This window comes from Physella acuta, unplaced genomic scaffold, assembly GCF_028476545.2.
Source record: "Physella acuta isolate Inbredline_101_S28 unplaced genomic scaffold, ASM2847654v3 ptg000260l, whole genome shotgun sequence".
Classification (NCBI taxonomy): Eukaryota; Metazoa; Mollusca; class Gastropoda; family Physidae; genus Physella; species Physella acuta.
This window is the reverse complement of record NW_026731779.1, coordinates 232,652-255,594: the sequence shown is the minus strand read 5'-3', so window position 1 is coordinate 255,594 and position 22,943 is coordinate 232,652. Positions and strand designations below refer to the sequence as shown.

At 35.8% G+C, this 22,943-nt stretch overlaps 1 protein-coding gene and 1 long non-coding RNA gene across 3 annotated transcripts; one reads left to right on the top strand and one right to left on the bottom strand.

Annotated features, from left to right (window-relative positions):
• Positions 1-9,724: 9,724 nt before the first annotated feature.
• On the top strand, positions 9,725-12,775 carry LOC131938954 (peritrophin-1-like). Of its 2 annotated transcripts, XM_059297202.1 has the most exons (5): positions 9,725-9,838; positions 9,872-9,915; positions 10,532-10,787; positions 11,465-11,683; positions 12,475-12,775. In XM_059297202.1, the coding sequence occupies exons 3-5, from the start codon at positions 10,532-10,534 to the stop codon at positions 12,477-12,479; spliced, it is 480 nt and encodes a 159-aa protein (XP_059153185.1). In that variant the 5' UTR covers positions 9,725-9,838; positions 9,872-9,915; the 3' UTR covers positions 12,480-12,775. The 2 variants fall into 2 exon arrangements, with proteins under 2 accessions (XP_059153185.1, XP_059153186.1); XM_059297203.1 differs by having other exon boundaries at positions 9,787-9,915.
• Positions 12,776-19,073: 6,298 nt separating this feature from the next.
• LOC131938931 (uncharacterized) lies at positions 19,074-22,660 on the bottom strand. Its single transcript, XR_009386375.1, has 3 exons — positions 22,509-22,660; positions 20,417-20,475; positions 19,074-19,287 (listed from the first exon to the last, which is right to left on the bottom strand). It is a non-coding gene; the product is annotated as an uncharacterized LOC131938931 (long non-coding RNA).
• Positions 22,661-22,943: the final 283 nt, after the last annotated feature.

Here is a 22,943-nt window from a genome sequence, read left to right as displayed (position 1 = left end):
TCACACAAAAGATAACAGGAACTTGCGCATACAATTTGATGCTTATATGTGAAATTCAGCCGACCTAAATAAAACGGTAGGCAAACTCATGGGATCGCCTTTTGAGAAACCCGATTCTAAAGTATGTACCACTTTCGTTTAGCAGTAATCACTAAAAACTTGAAGGAAAAATAATTAGTTAAATTAATTGTATAAGAAATTCCGTCCCCATAACTGAAACGGTACTCAAGCTGTTGTATTCACAGACAGACAGACAGACAGACAGACAGACAGACAGACAGACAGACAGACAGACAGACAGACAGACAGACAGACAGACAGACAGACAGACAGACAGACAGACAGACAGACAGACAGACAGACAGACAGACAGACAGACAGACAGACAGACAGACAGACAGACAGACAGACAGACAGACAGACAGACAGACAGACAGACAGACAGACAGACAGACAGACAGACAGACAGACAGACAGACAGACAGACAGACAGACAGACAGACAGACAGACAGACAGACAGACAGACAGACAGACAGACAGACAGACAGACAGACAGACAGACAGACAGACAGACAGACAGACAGACAGACAGACAGACAGACAGACAGACAGACAGACAGACAGACAGACAGACAGACAGACAGACAGACAGACAGACAGACAGACAGACAGACAGACAGACAGACAGACAGACAGACAGACAGACAGACAGACAGACAGACAGACAGACAGACAGACAGACAGACAGACAGACAGACAGACAGACAGACAGACAGACAGACAGACAGACAGACAGACAGACAGACAGACAGACAGACAGACAGACAGACAGACAGACAGACAGACAGACAGACAGACAGACAGACAGACAGACAGACAGACAGACAGACAGACAGACAGACAGACAGACAGACGGACAGACGGACGGACGGACGGACGGACGGACGGACAAACAGACAGTGGTATCAAGACGTCACACGGTTCCACATAGACATCAATAACGTTCAATATAAGAATAAATTTACAAAAGTATACCATATTAAGTAACATGGAGAAATCGCCCTGAACCGAGTACAATGGAAAGGTATGGTTGCGCTTCTATGCTCCACGAGGGATCCATGATGATAATCCACGAGGGATGATGATGATAATGATGAAGATGATGATGATGATGATCATGATGTGTATGATAATGATGATGATGATGATGAGGACGTTGATGATGCTTTTGATTTTGATGTTTTGATGATGATGATTATAATTATGTGTATGATACCGATGATGATGATGATGAAGTAACATCGTATTACCGATGAAGTAACATCGTATTACCACCTGAATCATGAATGTAACACAACTAGGAAGTGATGTGTACTTCCACGTAAGCGTCTATTTCAATACGGGCTGACTTTATGTTCAGCATTTGTATAGTTTCATTTTCAAGTGCTACATAATTATTGAACAGATGAGTTGATCCTTTGAATGGTTTCGTTGTTAATTGTCAATGCCATATGTAGAATTATAAGATTTGCTAGATCTAACGCCGTCTTTTTGAGAACGTGTGTGGAAAGACGAAGGAGGACGTTACGGGGGAATACCCACATATAACTAGTAAAACAAGTTTAAAATAAACCGGGAGTGATCTCCCCTTAAGTTTTTCGAATATTCTTATATAACACTACGGGGGATGGCATTTTTGAATATAGACAATATTTTTAATCCATTTTTTTAATTACTTAAATTTAAAATAAACCGGAAGTGATCTCCACTAAACTTTCTGGAATATTCTTATATGAAACAACAGGGGATGGCAACTAGTGATATAGACATGATTTGTAATCAATTTTAATTACTTAAACTTTTTATAATAGAATGAAATCTCGTAGAAAAAAGGATTGCACACTAAGTGAACGCCAAATAAAATGTGTATAATAGTGCGGAATATTATTAGTACTTTATAAATTCATATGCGTTTTTGAGAAATTGGAAATAGCCTAAATTACTATTTCCGGTGAACGGAAGTTACTCAAAATTTAACAAAAGGCAGAGAATTAGATCTTTTACCTAAATGTGAAATTTCATTTATCTATCTAAAAAAGTACTCAAGTTATAGGCTTTTGAACAATTGAAAGTAGAAAAAAGCTACACTTCCGGTTATCGGAAATCGCTAAAATGTTGATATATGAAATTTCATCAACCTAGCTGTAACGGTACTCAAGTTATCGTGTTTACAGACACACACAAACACACACATACAGAGAGACATACGGACAAGATTGCAAAACTATGTTGTCCCGACTCATGGAGGTATAAAACGTCGAGATTTGCAAAAATCTCGATTTTGTTTTTGTTGTTGTACGATTACAATACTTTGTATACGAGAAAGTAAATATACTTAGGTGATTTTTTTTTCTTTTTAACCGTAACTTTACTTAAAGACACTGCAATGTGACAGTTATTTGTTATTTTATTTTTGGATACATATGCCTAATGTTTGTAGTGCAAGGATATTCTCAACTGATCTTTTTTAATTAAAAAGATTTGCTTTATTAACCCGATATGTAGTTTGTGACAAAATATCTGGTTAATATTTTACAGCCCGATAAATTAGAAGTATTAATAAACCGGGAGTGATCTCCCCTAAACTTTCTCGAATATTCTTATAAAACTCGGAAAATAGACATGATTTTTATGTACTTAAACTTTTAAAAATAGAATAGAATCTCATAAAAAAAAAGGAATTGCGCATCAAGCGAACGCCAAAAGAAAATGTGTATAATAGTGCGGAATATTATTAGTACTTTATAAATTTACATGCGTTTTTTGAGAAATCAGAAATAGCGTAAATTAGTACTTTCCATCAACGGAAATTACTCAAAATTTGATAGTAGGTAGAGAATTAGATATTTTACTTACGTGTGAAATTTCATTGATCTATCTGAAAAAAGTACTCAAGTTATAGGCTTTTGAAAAATTTAAAGTAGAAAAAGTACCACTTCCGGTTATCGGAAATCGCTCAAAAGTTGATACGGATCTACAATTTTGATAATTGACTTATATATGAAATTTCATCAACCTAGCTGTAACGGTACTCAAGTTATCGTGTTTACACACACACAGACAGACACACAGACAGACACACAGACATACGGACAATATTGCAAAATTATGTTTTTCCGTATCAGTGAGGTGTAAAAGGTGGAGTTTTTTTTGCACGATTACAAGACTTTCTCTATACTTCGTATATACGAGAAAGTAAAAACGGGATAAGCTTCTACTTAGTAGACTTTGAGTTTAGCCTTTTATTTTTCTATATCATGTCTAAATCTAAAATAAAATTTTGTTTTACTAAATCAGTCTTATACGTTAGATCTTTAATAAAGTCCGAAAAAAACAAAAACAAGCTTGTCACCACCCCTCCCCTTGCCCCCCACCTTAGAATGTGAGATCTTATTGTACGGTGTACACGGCCGTGATGCATGCTAGTGGGTCTCGTATGTTGGTTTTCCCCACTTCCTAGTTGGGCTGTGACAGAGGGCATGAAGCAGATTAATTACCTCTCGAGGGCAGGGGTTCCCAAGCCTGTGCCCGCGGGCGCCATGGCGCCCGCTGAACGATTCGTATGTGCCCGCCTCTCACTATTCGACAGACAGAATTTTGTTCATAAACATTATTTTAAAATATGATTTATTTTTATTCATTTGTCACAGTTTAAACTTTCTTTTGACTGCCTACGTTTATTAATTATGTTCGATACTTGTCCCAACTTGTCTAGCGGCGAGCCTGACTGCACTATTACGATAGCCTGGAACGGCTAGTGTCATTTGCACATCACACATTGTACACGCAGAAAACCCGAAGTGAACGAATCGAACGAACGCCACGAACTGATCCGATAATCGCCGAAGGCGCCAAATCACAAGTCACATAACTCTGATTGCTTCGGCGATCATCGGCTCACTTCGGGTTTTCCGCGTGTACATGGAGTGATGTGCAAAAAGTATTCCCCGCCTGGAACCGCGTTGTTGTTCTTGTGATTGCTGCCCTGTTCGGGTCGCGACAGTTAGATAAGAGACATGTTTGTTACGTTCTGGGTTCGTTTCAAATCATCAACAACACTTCGAGTATAACTTCACTCCTTTTATTCGTCTCAATGCATTCAAGCGTACCAGAACAGCCCTCGTCCTAACCGCTACTAACCCGCTGACTGCCCCCACAATCGTTCACTCGCCCTTTTATACCCGCATTCGACCTTGGGATTACAAGACATAAACACACAAGGGTGACTACACAGTAGGGTGAACTCCACTCACACAGGCACTCTCCCCTAGTTCTAGACTATTCTAACCTATTCTAAACTAACCTACAACTGGCCCGTAACACTACCCCCCACCTAAGTATTTGTAGTAATAACTACAAATACCCTACTGTGTAGTCACCCTTGTGTGTTTATGTCTTGTAATCCCAAGGTCGAATGCGGGTATAAAAGGGCGAGTGAACGATTGTGGGGGCAGTCAGCGGGTTAGTAGCGGTTAGGACGAGGGCTGTTCTGGTACGCTTGAATGCATTGAGACGAATAAAAGGAGTGAAGTTATACTCGAAGTGTTGTTGATGATTTGAAACCGGCAAACATCAGGACAGCAACCGGCAAACATCAGGACAGCAACCGGCAAACATCAGGACAGCAACCGGCAAACATCAGGACAGCAACCGGCAAACATCAGGACAGCAACCGGCAAACATCAGGACAGCAACCGGCAAACATCAGGACAGCAACCGGCAAACATCAGGACAGCAACCGGCAAACATCAGGACAGCAACCGGCAAACATCAGGACAGCAACCGTCAAACATCAGGACAGCAACCGGCAAACATCAGGACAGCAACCAGAAAACATCAGGGCAGCAACCGGCAAACATCAGGACAGCAACCGGCAAACATCAAGACAGCCACCGGTAAACATCAGGACAGCATCAGGCAAACGACAGGACAGCATCAGGCAACGGCAGGACAGCATCAGGCAAACGACAGGACAGCATCAGGCAAACATCAGGACAGCATCAGGCAAACGACAGGACAGCATCAAGTTTATGCTTCTACTTGATTCATACTGGCCACCAGTTGTTACGTTCTGGGTTCGTTTCAAATCATCAACAACACTTCGAGTATAACTTCCCTCCTTTTATTCGTCTCAATGCATTCAAGCGTACCAGAACAGCCCTCGTCCTAACCGCTACTAACCCGCTGACTGCCCCCACAATCGTTCACTCGCCCTTTTATACCCGCATTCGACCTTGGGATTACAAGACATAAACACACAAGGGTGACTACACAGTAGGGTGAACTCCACTCACACAGGCACTCTCCCCTAGTTCTAGACTATTCTAACCTATTCTAAACTAACCTACAACTGGCCCGTAACAATGTTCGTCAGACGAAACACGAATTAGGAGTTTTCTATAAACAAAATTAACAGGCTAAAAGCTTATAATGTTAACACTGACTGGGAGGAATCATATCGTTTCGTTAATTTGAAAAGTAAATGCGTTTGTTGTGTGGTAGTAGCATTGCAGTGCCGAAAAAAACATAACGTTGAACGACACTTTCAGACAAATCATGGCACTTTTAATGTGAATTATCCTCTTAAATCTGAAGTAAAAAAAGAAAAAAAATTGTAATCTAAAATCAAGTCTGACAGCACAACTGACTGTTTTCACTAGACATGTTGAAAATTCTAAAAAAGGCCACTATTGCTTCTTTCAAAATATCTCACATGCTTGCTAAAAAGAAGAAACCTTTCATTGATGGTGAGTTGTTTAAGGAACTATTTTTGACTGGTGCCGATTAATTAAATGTTTCCTTTGTATTTATGTGTTTTGTTTACTTTCTTAGCGTTTTGTAAATACATTTCTCTGTGTGTATGCTATTTGAAAAAAAAATGCCAAACAATTTTGTTATTTTGAAACATTTTTGTTTATTATTTATTAATACATTATGACTATAAGAACATAAGAAAATAAGAAAATAAATCATGGGAAAATGACAAGTTATGGAAGGAGTTTGTCGATTTAAAACAGGTGGTGCCCGCCACCCTACCGATATTTTACAATGTGCTCTAGAGTAAAAAAAAAGGTTGGGAACCCCTGCTCTAGGGCCTGCCCCATTGGGTAGAGCCACATACAGGTACATCTGTTCTGTAGTACTTATGATGTTTTTTTTTAAGTTTTTTTTTTGGAGACGCGCCAACGAGTCTGGAGAAAATTAAAACGACTGAAGGCCATTCGATACTGTAAGACGAGATCACGGAAGATGTTGAGGCTCTTTCCTATTAAGGCTGATTATATAACACTATTTTCTTTCGTGAAGCCGTGACACTAATAGGGGTAGTTTTTTTGTCAATTAAATTGGATCTTGACAACGGGTCTACAATTATTTCCCGAAAGACACTTGCCTGAATGTCTTTTTCTCCAAAGGACACTTGCCCGAATGCGACAAACGCCCCAATGGACAATTGCCCCAATATGACAAATGCCCGAATTGACACTTGCCCGAATGGGACAAATGTGTCGGGCAAATGTCATTTCGGGAAAACGTCTGGCTCCCTTAAACACTACCCCCCCCCCCAAACCCTAACTAAACTAAACTAGTTTAAAAAGTAAAATTCACTCTACCAATGAATCATCTACTTATTTCAAATTAGTTAAAGCTTAAAAGAAGAAGAAAAGGAAACGTTGCTATATATAGAACATAATTTTTAAATTCCCTCTATACATTTAATACACCAAATAATATAATTTTCAAGCGGCGTAGCAAACATGTTTACGAAGGTACACGGACCCCAAGATCTCAGAGTTACTGAGCTTTTTATGAATTTAGTTTGAAAAGGTGGGCTGAATTTTTTTTTCATGAACGAAATTTAAAAGGCTGTGTACCAAAATTTGGTCATCTAGATCAGGCGAATGATGCTGTGGAATACACATATTTTCAACTTTTCTGTGTTAGGGTGAATAGATTTTCAATAGAAAATTTGGATGGCACGACATGTTTTCAGTCTCTGGGCCCAAGAAAATCTATCCAAGACGTAGAGATTTTAAGGGAGAATCAGCTTTATTTAGAAATGGCAATGTCTCTTTTAAACTTCAGCATATGTGTTGTGTGCTAGTTTTTGTGCTGCTGGACAAACACATGAAATCTTATAATGCGTGTATGAGTAAGTGTGTTTGTCAGTGTGTGCGTCAGTGTGTGTGTTAGTGAGTAAGTACAAGGCACACAATTTGTTAACGTAAAGTTTTTCGTTTGCTGTAAACAGCCGTTTAGATTTATGAGTTGAGAAATCAATAATTATTCCATACATTAACACACACTTGCTACCTGTCACCACAGTCCCGTTTGACACGAGAATGTCTATTGCTTTATTGACACTGACACTGAATTAGGTTTTGTCAAAGTTGAATTCTCGTTTAATTTTATGTAATAGGTTAAGGCTGGGCTCGAGTTATTGTTATATTTTATTTTGTTTTTCGAGTTACCTTATAGTTTGAGTTCTGTAGTTTTAGTTTGTTAACAAAATAAACTACAATCGCATTTATGGACAGTCTTTTACCCTACATCGATAAACTATCCTATATTTCCTCATGCAATCGTATTCACAAGCAGACAATTGAAGAAAAATTGTATGATAAAAACTCCACCCAAGAACAAGGATGGGTATTTTAAAAAGAAAGAAAAAAGTTAACAGGTACAAAAATATTCAGCTCCGCACCCGGCCTACGGCGGGTATTTCAGCTAGTAATGAATGAAACGGTTAATTGTGGCAATAATGTCCAGCCGTGCATACGAGTTCATATCTTTAGAATAAGATAAATAAAACTTTTTTAACCCACGCAATTATTGCTTGGCTTCAGTGGCGTAGCGGGGGCGGGGGGTGCGGACCGCACCGCGTGACACCAGTTGGGGGGGGGGGGGTGTGACACCAAGGCAAAAAAAAAGCAAAATATATAGAGAAAAATGATTATTCCACTAAATTAAGTGATTAATTCGAGTGTTAAAAAGTATTTTAAGAGCAAATTTGACAACTCCGAAGGGTGGAAGGGAGGGGGGGGGGGGTGCAAATCGAAAATTGAAAGTTTGTCCCGGGGGCGCCGGGAAGGGTCGCTACGCCTCTGGGGGTTGACACCACCATTAAGTGCCGCACCGGGTGACACCCGACCTTGCTACGCCATTGCTTGGCTCAAGTCTCTAAAACTTTTTCTTGATGACATCACCCGCTGTGAGGCCTTGGCTTGAGGCGTCACACTTGACTGGACATCTGTAGACAGTTTCAAAACAATTTCCTGATCTGAAGGAAAATTCCTTTGTGAAAGCCAAGTCTACGTATTATTCGATGCACAAATAAACCGGGAGTGATCTCCCCTAAACTTTCTCCAATTTTCTTACATAGCATTACGGGGGATTGCAACTCGGGAAATAGATATGCTTTTTAATTAATGTTTAATACTTAAACTTCTTAAAATAGAATAGAGTCTCGTAGAAAAAAAGAATTGTGCACCAAATGAACAGCAAACGAAAATGTATAATATTGCGGAACATTAGTGTTTTACAAATTATTATGCGTTTTTTTTTTTGAGAAATCGGAAATAGCGTAAATTACTACTTCCGGTCACCGGAAATTGCTCAAAATTTGAAAGAAAACAGGAACAGAGTTGTTTAACTTATATGTTAAATGTCTTCTATCTATTGGAAACAGTACTCAAGTTATTGGTTTTTAAAAAAAACAAAAGTAGAATAAGTTCCACTTCCGTATACCGGAAATTGCTGAAAAGTTGACACAGAACTAGAAATTTGATATAATACTTATATATGAAATTTCATCAACCTAGCTGTAACGGTACTCAAGTTATCATGTTCACAGACACACATCCACACATACATACACACCGAGAGCATTGCAAAGCCCAGTTTCTCCGTTCCGATTACGCGTAAAACGCCAAAATTTTGAAAAACGGTGAAAACTGTCAAATTTCTTGTGATTTTTGTTCAACGATCTGATCATATATATATATATATATATATATATATATATATATATATATATATATATATATATATATATATATATATATATATATATATATAAAATTTGAAAATTCATATAAAAAGAGAAACAGAGCGAACATTAAACTCATACTCCACAGAAATCGGCCTCAACTTATCAATCCAAAAAAGCCCATTCACACGTTGAGCCCTCCAACACTACAAAAAAATATCTGTTTTACACTTAAACGTCAAGTCACAAACACATTCAATGTCGCAAACACATGGGTAAAGTGGAGGGGGGGTGGTGTAACACGTTCCTTGAGGTGATGGGGAAAAGTGGGAAGCTGTTGTCTTCGTCCAGTTTTTTTTTTTTTTTTTTTTTTTAGATTTTGTAAAAAGTGAGTTTCTAGGAAGTAATGATAGGAATTTTTTTAACAAACTAAAGATAATTTGTATGCATTTGGAGAGCTAAAGTCCAATTTTTAGGTAATTGTTTTCTTCCTGAAATCCTAGGGCGTAAAGTCTTACATTACACAAAGAACCGGATTAAAATACACAAAAGATTTGTTGATGCTGACGTCATTGATGGGAGGGGGGAGATTGTCTCGCATGGGTGATTGTTCCAGATGTGGCTTGATATTCAACTCGTGACTTCCTGATTCCTACACAACGTCCTACTGTAACTTAGATGAGACATTTGTATAAATAGGGTAGATGCTGTCTGAGAACTTCACATCAACACACAGGTAGATCACAGGTAGATCACAGGCAGATCACAGGTAGATCACAGGGAGACTACAGGTAGATCACAGGTAGATCACAGGGAGACTACAGGTAGATCAACGTTCAGAAGTAAATTCAGAACAAGCATTTTAAAAGTAAGTTACAAAGACCTGGATCTGTGTGGTAGATGTATTTAATCATATATATATATATATATATATATATATATATATATATATATATATATATATATATATGTATATATATATATATATATATATATATATATATATATATATATATATATATATATATATATATATTAATACATACATATATATATATATATATATATATATATATATATATATATATATATATATATATATATATATATATATATATGTGTGTGTGTGTCTGTGTGTATGCGTGGGTGTGTGTGTGGGTGGGTGGGTGGGTGGGTGTGTTAGTGTGTGTATTCAGATTTTAGTGTAACATTTCTTTTCAAAAACCTTTATGAAACTTACTTTCATAAGTCTCAGTGACGATGAGTACCCAGCATTAGTTCGGACGAGTGGCTTGTATTTTTGTTTGGTACTGCTCAAATAATAATCTGTTAAGTACTGTCAGATTTAATGGGTTGTCATTTGTTTTAAAAACATGTCGATTAACAGGAAAGGCTTATTAAATCCGAATCGTAATTTAGTATTGTAGTATAGCACCACATATTAATATTTTGCATAATATCACATGCTTGTTTATCTGTTCTAGATGACACCACAGATTCTGATCCTCGCCTTGACCATCGGTCTGGCACTGTCCGTCCCATCCTCCAACAGATGTCCCCAGCCAACCGCAACCAACCCCACCCCCGCAGCCTTCCTGTACGGCAGCCCCGACGACTGCCAGAAGTTTTTCATGTGTAACTATGGCAACCCTATCCGTATGTCATGTCCAGCCACGACCACCTTCAATGAGCTCTACCAGACGTGTGTCAACAGGAACAGTGAATTCGACACTTGCACGAGTGAGTACTTTAACCACATCGATCACACTGAATTATAGCTGAAACGTTAATTAGTTACGTGCTGTTTAACTCTAGCGGTTAAGTAAAGGTATGTCCGTTGTATCTACCTAGCATGTAGTTATGCCTGTTTTTTTTTTAAATAATTGATTTGAGGGGGGGGTCAGCTTCCTGGGTTAGAATGTTTTAGTTTTGAAATCTATATCCTACAACAAAAACAACACTTTTTTATATTCTGCTTTTGTATCTGAAGTAATCTAGCATTCACATTCAACATAACCCTAGCCCTAATCGTAATCACAAAGTAGAGTTTTACTTTTTTTTTGGGTTAAACCCGAAAGTACAAAGACTAATAAAATTTGAATTAATTATAATGGTTATCATATTATGATTTTACTTTTAGTTTTATACATTATATAATGTATAAATTAACTTCACTAACTACCCGATTGTGTTTTAGCGTAATTTCAAATACGATAGCGAATCCAGTTTATCAAGGTTCACATTAGCTATTTTAAACTAATCAAGGAAAATTTAGAAATCTCACAGTTATATGTGCTATTTTTAGAAGTGGATAAACATAAATGAAATTAAACCTACGGTCAGTTTCTTATCTCAATTGTAACCATGTTTATATTTTCTCTTTTACTCAGCCTATATTTAATGTTTGTTTTCTTTAGGACCGAGCGTGCCCGTCCCATCCTCCAACAGATGTCCCCAGCCAACCGAAGCCAACCCCAACCCCAATCATTTCCTGTACGGCAGCCCCGATGACTGCCAGACTTTCTTCAACTGTGACCACGGCAACCCTATCCGTATGTCATGTCCAGCCTTGACCACCTTCAATGAGAGGCTCCAAGTTTGTGTCCATAAGGGTAGCATCTTCGACACCTGCACACGTGAGTTCGATCTTTGATCTCATCGATTCAATAATAAACTCATGAAATCAATGATAATTAAACCATTACTTTAAGTTAGTGTCTTGCTTCAATGTAGTAGTTTTACGTTCATTACATATATCACACCCATGACATCCATGACATCCATGACATCCATGACATCCATGACATCCATGACATCCATGACATCCATGACATCCATGACATCCATGACATCCATGACATCCATGACATCCATGACATCCATGACATCCATGACATCCATGACATCCATGACATCCATCACAGCATCAGCGGTCTGGATAAAAATGTTTCAATGTCGACAGTTAAAATCTAAAGTAATTGTAATTAAAGTCATAGTATGATTTGACTCATCAGCTACTAAGTGTATTGTATCACAATTTTAAATACGATAGTGAATCAAATTTATTAATTTCTACATAATTTCCAACCTAATATGGAAAATAAAGAAAACTTAGTTTGCTTTAAAAGTTAATAAATTTAATAAATTTTCAATAAAGATTTTACGCATTTCAAATGAACAGCATGTTCCCAATTTATTTTCAGCAATGTTTATTTAGCTCTTTTATTTCGACTTTAATTTATTTCTCTGCTTTGCGATGTTTTTGTTCAAGTTTTCATCTAATCTGTTTTTCTTATAGCGTCTTCACGTCCTTCTTTTATTTATTAAAATGTGAAACTTGTTAAATGAATCAATTTATGACTCTAAGTTTTAAAGAACACTTTAATGCTATTCGATCGATATTAATATGATGAATATCTCTTTCTAGGTTAGAACTCCAGTTTAACACTTTTATTTCACTGAGGGATGTCCTAGGAAACTTCGGCCAACTCACTTGATCGGTGGAATTTTTTCGCACTTCAAAAAACCCATTTTTGCTAATTAAAAAAAAAAACCACGTTCATAAGAAATCCATCACTGTTAAATTCATTTTCTGATTGTTTTTTTTATGTTCGCATTTTCCAGTTGTCTTTTCGTGCACAACAATCCAATTAATTTTTTTTTTATTTTTAAATTAAAAATCATGTATGTTTTAAAAATGAAATAAAGAAACAACTGTTGTAAAAACATTTTAGTTTTTATTGTATTTTTTATAAAAATTAATTAAAAAAAAATTATCAAAATAAAAAATATATTCAACAAGAAATAGTTGTACTAGTATATTATTTTACTTTGATGAATTGTTAATTAGAAAATATTGTGGTGCGACAAATCTTCGAGCGTATCACAACAACAGGTACAATGTTGACTAATGGTACAGAGCTAGACTGCTAACCCGAAAGTCTCGTGTTCACATCCGGGTTCAGGTCAGCGGAACGTCCATTGGGTCAACCCAGCTCTGATGAATACTACCTCAAGTCGGGAATGTAAAGGCGGCTGGGAATAGTGACCACACTGTCCATTCATACGCCAATCTCACAGAAACAAGTGAACTCTTTTATCACACTAGCCGTAAAGAAATGTTACGTTTTGGGTTAGCAGCTCAGCTGTATTCAACCATTTACTAGTTCTAACATGAGAACATAAATATAAAACAGCGAAAAATTAGGTAGGAACATTCAAGATACAGAAACTACATTAAACATTGCCAGAGTCGTATCGAAGGTGTGGCGAGGTGTTCGGACCGCACCGGGTGACAACATTTAGGGGGAAGACACCAAAGCATAACAATTTAAAAATGTACAAAAAATGTCTTTTTGCTAGTTCCGTTAATTCACAACTATTACAAGAGAGTGTGGGTGACACCATGACGTAAACGTGCTAACTATAGGGAAAACATTGCTACATCCATCTATATTATTAACTGACTTTTGATAAACATCGTTACTATTGAGTCTGCAGTGATTAAAGCTTATACACATACATGTACGCGTATTTGGCATATATTTTAATTATAGGACTATGTAACCCGGTACACACACACACAAACACACATAAACACACACACACATATATATATATATATATATATATATATATATATATATATATATATATATATATATATATATATATATATATATATATATATATATATATATGGTGACACAACGAAGTGCCGTACCAGGTGACACCCGACTTCCGACGCCACTGAACATTGCTCGATGGTGTACTAAAAAAGACACCACAAGTGTCATCAGACTATATTTTTGTAAAGAGTTTTCATTTTGTTTGTGTTTTTTAATGGATTACATGGGTAAAATAATATATGAAAGAAATTGGCCTGAGGGCGTCCATATGAGCAAAACTCCCGCCCTATATGGAATATGTATCTATATACATGTAGCTAATGTATATTTTATATTCGGACCAACTCTACACAGCCTAGTTGAAAGATTGGTTCGCAAGAGAAACAATATAACCAGTAATGTAGATAAGTATAAGTTCCCTTTCAAACATGACGGTCTACGGGGCAAGTGTAGGGATAGTGTGGTCAGCGCTATGCCCAGCCACCTTTACTTTCCCTAACGTGAGTTAGGTACCCATCAGAGCTGGGTGGACTCAGTTACGGTCTACTGATTTGAACCCGAGACTTGCAGATTAGCAGTTCAGCTCTCTACCGCTATGCAACTGCAACCCATAATGACACAAGACAAAACTTTTTGTGATGGTGTGACAAGCAGGTGTCATGAAAGTGTGACGTCACTCTTTGCTTTTTCAAAATATATTTTTAAAATTAGTTTTAGAATGCATTATGTATTTAAAGGGCTTTGTACATTGTAATAAAAATTTATCAATATGCCAAATATTGAGTCAGCTCAATTGTAAAAAGTAATTCTAGTTGCAAATTTAAGAAATATTTTCAATTTCATAAGTGAGCTGAGAGTATTAAAAAGTGTGACGTCATTTCATCAAAGGTACGTGTTCAAAAAGCGTGACGTTATTTATTGACAAACCCCAAGGCGTAGAATGCGTCGATATTAAATTACCAAGGACTGTTACAATTTTGACATGCTTCACATCTAGGGTTTTTTTTTTACCGCTTAATTTTATTAATGAATTACGTTTATACAGTGGACGTTTTAAAGTACATAAAATTCAAGACTAAATATACACAACATACACTTAACATCAGAAGAAAATAACAACTACAGGTGAAATTTCAATAGTCTATTCACTAATTGACCATTACATTGATTATGAAACGATACCTACATTTATACAAATGAATGAAACATTAAAATTTAGTATGGAAATAAATGATTTGACGGATGTGGGCATGTAACATAATAATTCTCATAATCAACAATTTCCATCATTCATACACAAAAACAACTGATAAAACATCAGGTGTGTGTCAGTGTATAACTGTACGGCACACAGTTCGTTAACTACGTTTTTCATTTGCTATAAACAGTCATGCAGATTTATGAGTTGTGAAATCAATAAATATTGTTACATTGACATTAATACTGAATAAGGTTTTTCAAAGTTGAATCCTCATTTTATTTTATTTTTCGATTTAACATATAGTTCGGGTTTTTGTTGAGATTAGGAAAAATGTGTTAGTTTCTTAACTACATAAATTACAACCACCTTTAGGAACTGTCTAACGCACCACATTGATAAACATCCTATATTTTCTCATGCAATTTTGTTCACAAGTATACACTTGAATCAAAATTGTATGATAAAAACTCCATCCAAGGACAAGGGTGGGTATTTTAAAAAGACAGAAAAAAGTTAACAGGTACAATAATATTCAGCCGCGCAGCCAGCCTACTACGGGTATTTCAGCTAGTAATGAAAGAAACGGTTAAAGGTGGGGTTTTGTCCAGGCGAATATACGTTTATATCTATAGAATAAATTAAACCTGCTTTTAACCCACGCAATAATTGCTTGGCTCCAGTCTCTAAGACTTCCTGTTGATGAAATCACCCGCTGTGAGGCTCCGGCTTGAGGCGTCACACTTGACTGGACATCTGTAGACAGTTTCAAAACGATTTCCTGATAAAAAAGAAAGGTCCTTTAGTAAAAGCCAATTGTGCGTGTAATTCGATGCACAGAAAATATCACAGGGAAGGCTAAGTGTAGTTGTGTGTGTGTGTGTGTTTGAAAATGTGTCTGTCTGTCTGCCTTTCCGTCTGTCCGTCCGTACGTCTGTCCGTCTGTCTGTCTGTCTGTCTGTCTGTCTGTCTGTCTGTCTGTCTGTCTGTCTGTCTGTCTGTCTGTCTGTCTGTCTGTCTGTCTGTCTGTCTGTCTGTCTGTCTGTCTGTCTGTCTGTCTGTCTGTCTGTCTGTCTGTCTGCCTGCCTGCCTGCCTGCCTGCCTGCCTGTCTGCCTGCCTGTCTGTCTGTCTGTCTGTCTGTCTATCTGTGTCTGTGTTGTGTTGTGTTTGTGTTTGTGTTGTGTTTGTGTTGTGTTTGTGTTGTGTTTGTGTTGTGTTTGTATTGTGTTTGTGTTGTGTTTGTGTTGCGTTTGTGTTGCGTTTGTGTTGTGTTTGTGTTGTGTTTGTGTTGTGTTTGTGTTGTGTTTGTGTTGTGTTTGTGTTGTGTTTGTATTGTGTTTATGTTGTGTTTGTGTTGTGTTTGTGTTGTGTTTGTGTTGTGTTTGTGTTGTGTTGTGTTTGTGTTGTGTTTGTGTTGTGTTTGTGTTGTGTTTGTGTTGTGTTTGTGTTGTGTTTGTGTTGTGTTGTGTTGTGTTGTGTTTGTGTTGTGTTTGTGTTGTGTTTGTGTTGTGTTTGTGTTGTGTTTGTGTTGTGTTTGTGTTGTGTTGTGTTGTGTTGTGTTTGTGTTGTGTTTGTGTTGTGTTTGTGTTGTGTTGTGTTGTGTTGTGTTTGTGTTGTGTTTGTGTTGTGTTTGTGTTGTGTTGTGTTGTGTTGTGTTTGTGTTGTGTTTGTGTTGCGTTTGTGTTGCGTTTGTGTTGCGTTTGTGTTGTGTTTGTGTTGTGTTTGTGTCGTGTTTGTGTTGTGTTTGTGTTGTGTTTGTGTTGTGTTTGTGGTGTGTTTGTGTTGTGTTTGTGTTGTGTTTGTGTTGTGTTTGTGTTGTGTTTGTGTTGTGTTTGTGTTGTGTTTGTGTTGTGTTTGTGTTGTGTTTGTGTTGTGTTTGTGTTGTGTTTGTGTTGTGTTTGTGTTGTGTTTGTGTTGTGTTTGTGTTGTGTTTGTGTTGTGTTTGTGTTGTGTTTGTGTTGTGTTTGTGTTGTGTTTGTGTTGTGTTTGTGTTGTGTTTGTGTTGTGTTTGTGTTGTGTTGTGTTTGTGTTGTGTTTGTGTTGTGTTTGTGTTGTGTTTGTGTTGTGTTTGTATTGTGTTGGTGTTGTGTTTGTGTTGTGTTTGTGGTGTGTTTGTGGTGTGTTTGTGGTGTGTTTGTGGTGTGTTTGTGGTGTGTTTGTGGTGTGTTTGTGGTGTGTTTGTGGTGTGTTTGTGGTGTGTTTGTGGTGTGTTTGTGGTGTGTTTGTGGTGTGTTTGTGGTGTGTTTGTGGTGTGTTTGTGGTGTGTTTGTGGTGTGTTTGTGGTGTGTTTGTAATGTGTTTGTAATGTGTTTGTGTTTGTTTGTTTGCACCCCCCACTCAAACTTTCGATTTGCACCCCCCACCCCTCGAGTTTTTCTCTATATATTTTGCTATTTTTTGCCTTGGTGTCACCCCCCTAAATGGAGTCACCCGGTGCGGTCCGCACCCCCCCGCCCCCCCCCCCCCGCTACTCCCCTGCCCTGGGCTATCATGTGAGCGATAGTAACCTTTCTTATCCATAGTCTATCGCACTGTTTAAAACGAAATTATGCAGCATAGCGCTCACATGATAGCCTGGCTTATTAAATGTTATTGATTTTAAAAAATAATTAGCAAACAGTATGTTCAGTGTATAGAATAAATAAAAGGCAGTATTAAAAATACCAGCGACATTGCACTTAATCGATCCCCGCTAATTATGTAATTATTTTTTTTCCTAACACCAAACAAAGTAATAAAAAGTAAATTCTTTCTTCCCCCGATTTAATGGGTTTTTTAATGGGAAGTAACTGTTTCCAAATCAAGGGACATTATGAGAACTAAAGGACAAAATGCAAATACATTTCAGACACAATTTTAGAAATTTTATAAACGTTGATACACATTTTTTTTTAATTTTATATAATGTTTGTAATTGAATATTATTATTCTTAGTATATAAAATGAAAATTGTTTTGAAAAACTTTCAATAGTCATTTTTTTACTCATAAATTTAGACCATGAGCACTTTTAATAATCTAAATCCATCAAGTATCTTTTTTTTTCTTATATTCCTTTTGATCCTTGATAACAAACATATAAACATACAGAATTGAACTTTATATATTAGATAACACCAAGCATCGTCTGCTAGTTGTAAATGTAAGCTTTAGTTGGTGGCCAATGTAGAAACACATCTACAAATGGACCGTTGTCTTAGACCAAGAGTTAATATCCATGTAAACATTGTGCCCGCCTCTGTGTGTGCACCAATGTGTGACGGCTTAAGTTATGCCCCTCTCAGCAGGAAATGACATAAGATTTAAGTCATCGAATTTCACCTATGATGTTTAACATGGTTTAAGCGCGTTAAGCCTGGCTAAAGATATGAACCAGAAAGCTAAGCTTGATAAATGTTCAGGCTGGTATCTGCTTTACTTGACTATCAACAGGATACCTCATTGCCTAGCCATTGTTTAAGTATATGTATCAATGCTACATGAAGAAGAAAGAGTAAGATCACTTGTTTATTGTTCTAATCATCCAGGAAGTCTTCTGATTATATCATTTAGTACTTTGCAACAGCGCACTGTTTACTAATTATTATTTTTAATCAATAACAGTTTTGAAGCCACTCCTAAAATACCCCTATGTTTACTTTTATCTTTAGGTTTGCGGACAAGCTGGTTTTTTTTATAGTCGTTCGCTAAGATGAATCAGGCGCGTTCGCCAGCACCCGGGCAGGGTTCGATTTTGCGCGACGGGTTATACTGTGAGCGCTATGGCTTTGTGTTTGCTTTGCGTTTGTGTTTGCATTGTGTTTGCGTTGTGTTTATGTTTTCTTTTATGTTTGTAAAATGTTTGTGTTCTGTTTTCTTTTGTGTTTGATGTGTGTGTGATTGCGTTGTTTTTCGGTTTGTGTTTCCTTTTGTGTTTGTGTTGTGTTTGTGTTTGTGTTTTCTTTTGTGTTTTCTTTCTTAGTTGATACATTTAAAAAGATTTCAAATGGCGGAGCACGGGTATGCAGCTAGTTATACTGGTGACATTGATTATAACATCTAATGAGTTTTAAAATTTTAAAATAACTTAAAATTAGCTATGTAAAATATGTAAAACAAATAACTACGTTAGCTAACTATATATTAATACTTTGGTTAATTGGACCTAATCAACATTTTTGTAAAAGAAATTAAAAAAAACGTATTATTATTTAATCCTTTTAATTAGAATATAATACTCCAAATTGAGCATCCAATTCCACGCTATATAACACCATTTTTACTGCATTGGGCAGCGAAGATAAGCTGTGGCTGACTTGTCGATGTTTGGGTCAATCACTGTTTTATCCAAGGTGTAATGAGCACAATACGTAAGTCTTTTGGAATAGGAATATGCAACACACGTCGGCTTTACCACGCAAGTGTTGAAGCAATCCTGTTAGTGAGAGTAAAAGACAAATCATTTTACATGTACATTTAGAGAATATTTGAAATAACATTTTGATACTGATTTTGTTTAAAAAATCGATGTTAATTTATAATAATTGTTTGTATTAAGTTAATGTGTGAAACATATTCTACAAATCATAATACTATATTTTATAAGATAGTTTAGATTACGCTGCCTACTGTTTTAATTTTTTTATATAACGTATCTGTAGTTTAAATAGACATGTCAAAAAAAAACATTTTACTCGTGGGAGCAAAAGTGCTAAGTCTATAAAGTTATTAAAACTAGTATATAAAAAATTCTTTCACAGAAACATTGTTCCAACACGCCGTCAAGATTGCAAGCCAGCAATCTATATCTAGACCATGACACTCATTATAAGAGATAAATATTAAATATAATTTACAGTAAATTTACAATAGGTGTAGGCAGTGGGGTCGCTAGGTAGAAGGTCACACTGTGCCGCACCTAATGGTGTCACCTCCTGCCCACCGAATATATATATATATTTATATATATATATATATATATAGCGATAGGGATAGGGATAGGGATAATGGTAGGGATAGGGATATAGATAGAAATAGGATTAGGGTTAGGCTTAGAACGAAAATTTAGAGCTATTCAAAATACCATTCTAGCCTTTTATGCTGCGACAAATATTAACGGATCGCACTTTTGATTTATTTAAGGTCTCTTAAAAGGGATTTCCTGTTGTTTATTTTGTATTTTGTATTATATATATATATATATATATATATATATATATATATATATATATATATATGCGTTTTTTTTAAATAAATATATATATATGTATATATACCTAGGAAAATTTATATTACAACGGCGATATTGAACACTTTGCCTGAGAACGTAAGTGCATTCTATAGAATGACTGTTTTTTTATAGTTTTCTTGTAACATATACACTAACAGCGTAAGGGGAAGAAGGTACATTTAGATAAATTAGGCTATAGATTTTAAAAAATTAAATGGGTTTAATGACCCCCGAAACCCACAGTTATCCAATGGATGACGGGTAGTCTAGTAATATTTAAAATACACAGCAAAATGAATTAAAATAAATTGTAGTGAAATGTTTATATTGTTACCTTGTGATTGGTGAAATTTATAGCTGTAATACGAAGATCCGAATATACCAAACAACCACCTGTTTTAAAAAAAAAGCTTAAATTATATATATATATATATATATATATATATATATATATATATATATATATATATATATATATATATATATATATATCGGGAAAACATTCACACACACACTAATGCATTCAAATATAAACACCACAACAATCACAAATACACAAATGTATTTGTTAATATAAACGCTCAAATAACATCTGATTCAATAAAACATAATGCAACTATTCATTATCAGTTCAATAATAAGATAATAATTAATGTATCTCAAAACTTAAATAATGTAACAAGTAAAGTTATGAATGTTTCGTCAGCACACAATAATATGGCTAAAATCTAGGCAATAAAACCTCAGTAAAAATGCCAATCTTAATTTCCAATACAATTTTGAGAGTGAAACATTTCTTTTCAAATCTCGTGTTTCGTCTTAAAATAATAACCAGCATTACTGTCTTAATTTTGTATAACCTCTCTGAACTTACCATGTCCATTTAAATATAAAAGTAACCCCATCAGCTTTTGTTTGAAGATACTAATACAATTCAGTCAAAAATAAAATAAATGTTAACAGTTTGCTTCGGATTTTGTCTTGAGCGGTTGATGGGTGGTGGTGGTGAGGATTGACGGTTCTCCTCTAATTGTCGAGGGAGGTGTGGATAAAAAGTTTACATTGGGCAATTACTTTAAATATGTTTTAATGACGACTTATTTAAAAAGAGCGCTGTTAATTGAAAACGTTTGAATAAGTAATGTCATATATGTCGTCTCATTGGTCCTGATATCAAAATTGTTTGACGTATTAATGTCGTCAAATACTATTTAGAGAAATATAAAGAAAAGCGGGCTTGAAACATATTTAGGAAGAAACCCATGCGTTTCTTTATAGTAATTTAAATAGTAGTGTCTAGTATTTAGGAAGAGACCCACGCTTTTCTTTATAGTTATTTAAATAGTAGTGTATAATTTATTTTCTACTTTTTAGTGCATTATTACATAAAAGCTTGTTATTGAAACGTTTTTTTTAGGATTTTTTTAATAGTGCGATTGCACCGGAAATGCCATCCCAAACCTTAATGCTATTTAAGAATATACAAGACGAGCCGACCCGCGGCGTATCATATGCCGCTATTTAGTTGTTTTATTTTCTACTTCTTAGTATTTCATAATTTGTGAATTCGACAGTACCAATGCTGCCACTTTGAAACACTATCAGTAGGTCGTTAAAGACGAACCCCCCCCCACCCTCCTTTCCCCAACCCAACCCATCCCCTACCCTACCCCCCCCCCCCCCACCCCCTCAGTGAAAGAAGTCTCCTCTTAGTTACCTCCACTAAGTTTAAAATCGCTTCAAATTAAATTATCTGCCCACTTCCACTTTATTATTTTAGTCTTTTCTGATAGGGTCATCGTTGTTTTATATAACTTTGACAATCGAGATCTAATGACAAGTCCGACATCAAAGTATAAACATTTTAATTCGATGGACCAGTCGAAAATACTAAAGCACCCACACCATATCATTACCTGTGTGTTATTGGAAGCATTATAAGTATTGCAACCTGAATTCGAGAAACTTATCTGATAAATATATATATATATATATTACCATCCTATTTAAGCATAAAATTACATATATCGAAAAACCCAGTTAAGCGTATCATTAAGCCAGCCACGCGTTAAAGGTAACGAATCTTAATTAAATGTCTTTCGTATCAATCTAACAGTCCGGTATGAAACGACCAAACTTCCGCTACCACTTAAGTTCCTCGACATTTGAATTATTATTAAACTAAGCGCTCTATTCGAAGTTGTAAATATAATTTTTTTTTTAAATAACAGATAAAACCTCAAGCCGCTTTCTTTTTTTTCTAACTTTATTACGTCATAAGGAACTAAATTGTTTAAATTTACCTTAAAAATTGGACATGTGTGATGTATTATATATATATATATATATATATATATATATATATATATATATATATATATATATATATATATATATATCCGTATTTTTTAAAATAAATGAATCACCTGATTTGACGGGGCAGGTAATGTATGGACTAACTTGCGTTTCATCATCGTTAGTGTTAATTACAGCTCCGTTCATCAAATTTAGTTGACAACTGGTGCCAACTTTGTACACATAACCATAACAAAGACGATTGGCTGTACATAATTTGAAGCAATCCTGTGGAAGAGGGAGAATATCTGTACAAGACTGGTCTCTACTATCACATGCGTTATCTTAACATTAAATATAATAAATATGTTAATTACTAATAGAATAAAAAATACATTCACAATGTGTCGTTGACTTTGATAGGTGGAATAAACTTGTTTATCTCGAGTATCTATCCTTTTGCTTTTTACTCTTACTTTGTAAATAATTGAAAACCTATACATTTATAAGCTTAAGCATCATTGTAATTGAAGTATTGAACACCGAAATGTGTTAAATTACAAAAA

What these genes read in the sequence shown, in the direction of transcription:
- LOC131938954 (XM_059297202.1), top strand. Translation starts at nt 10,532, where the DNA reads ATGACACCACAGATTCTGATCCTCGCCTTGACCATCGGTCTGGCACTG. An exon ending in TGAATTCGACACTTGCACGA is followed by an intron (nt 10,788 to 11,464) that starts GTGAGTACTTTA and finishes TGTTTTCTTTAG; the next exon opens with GACCGAGCGTGCCCGTCCCA.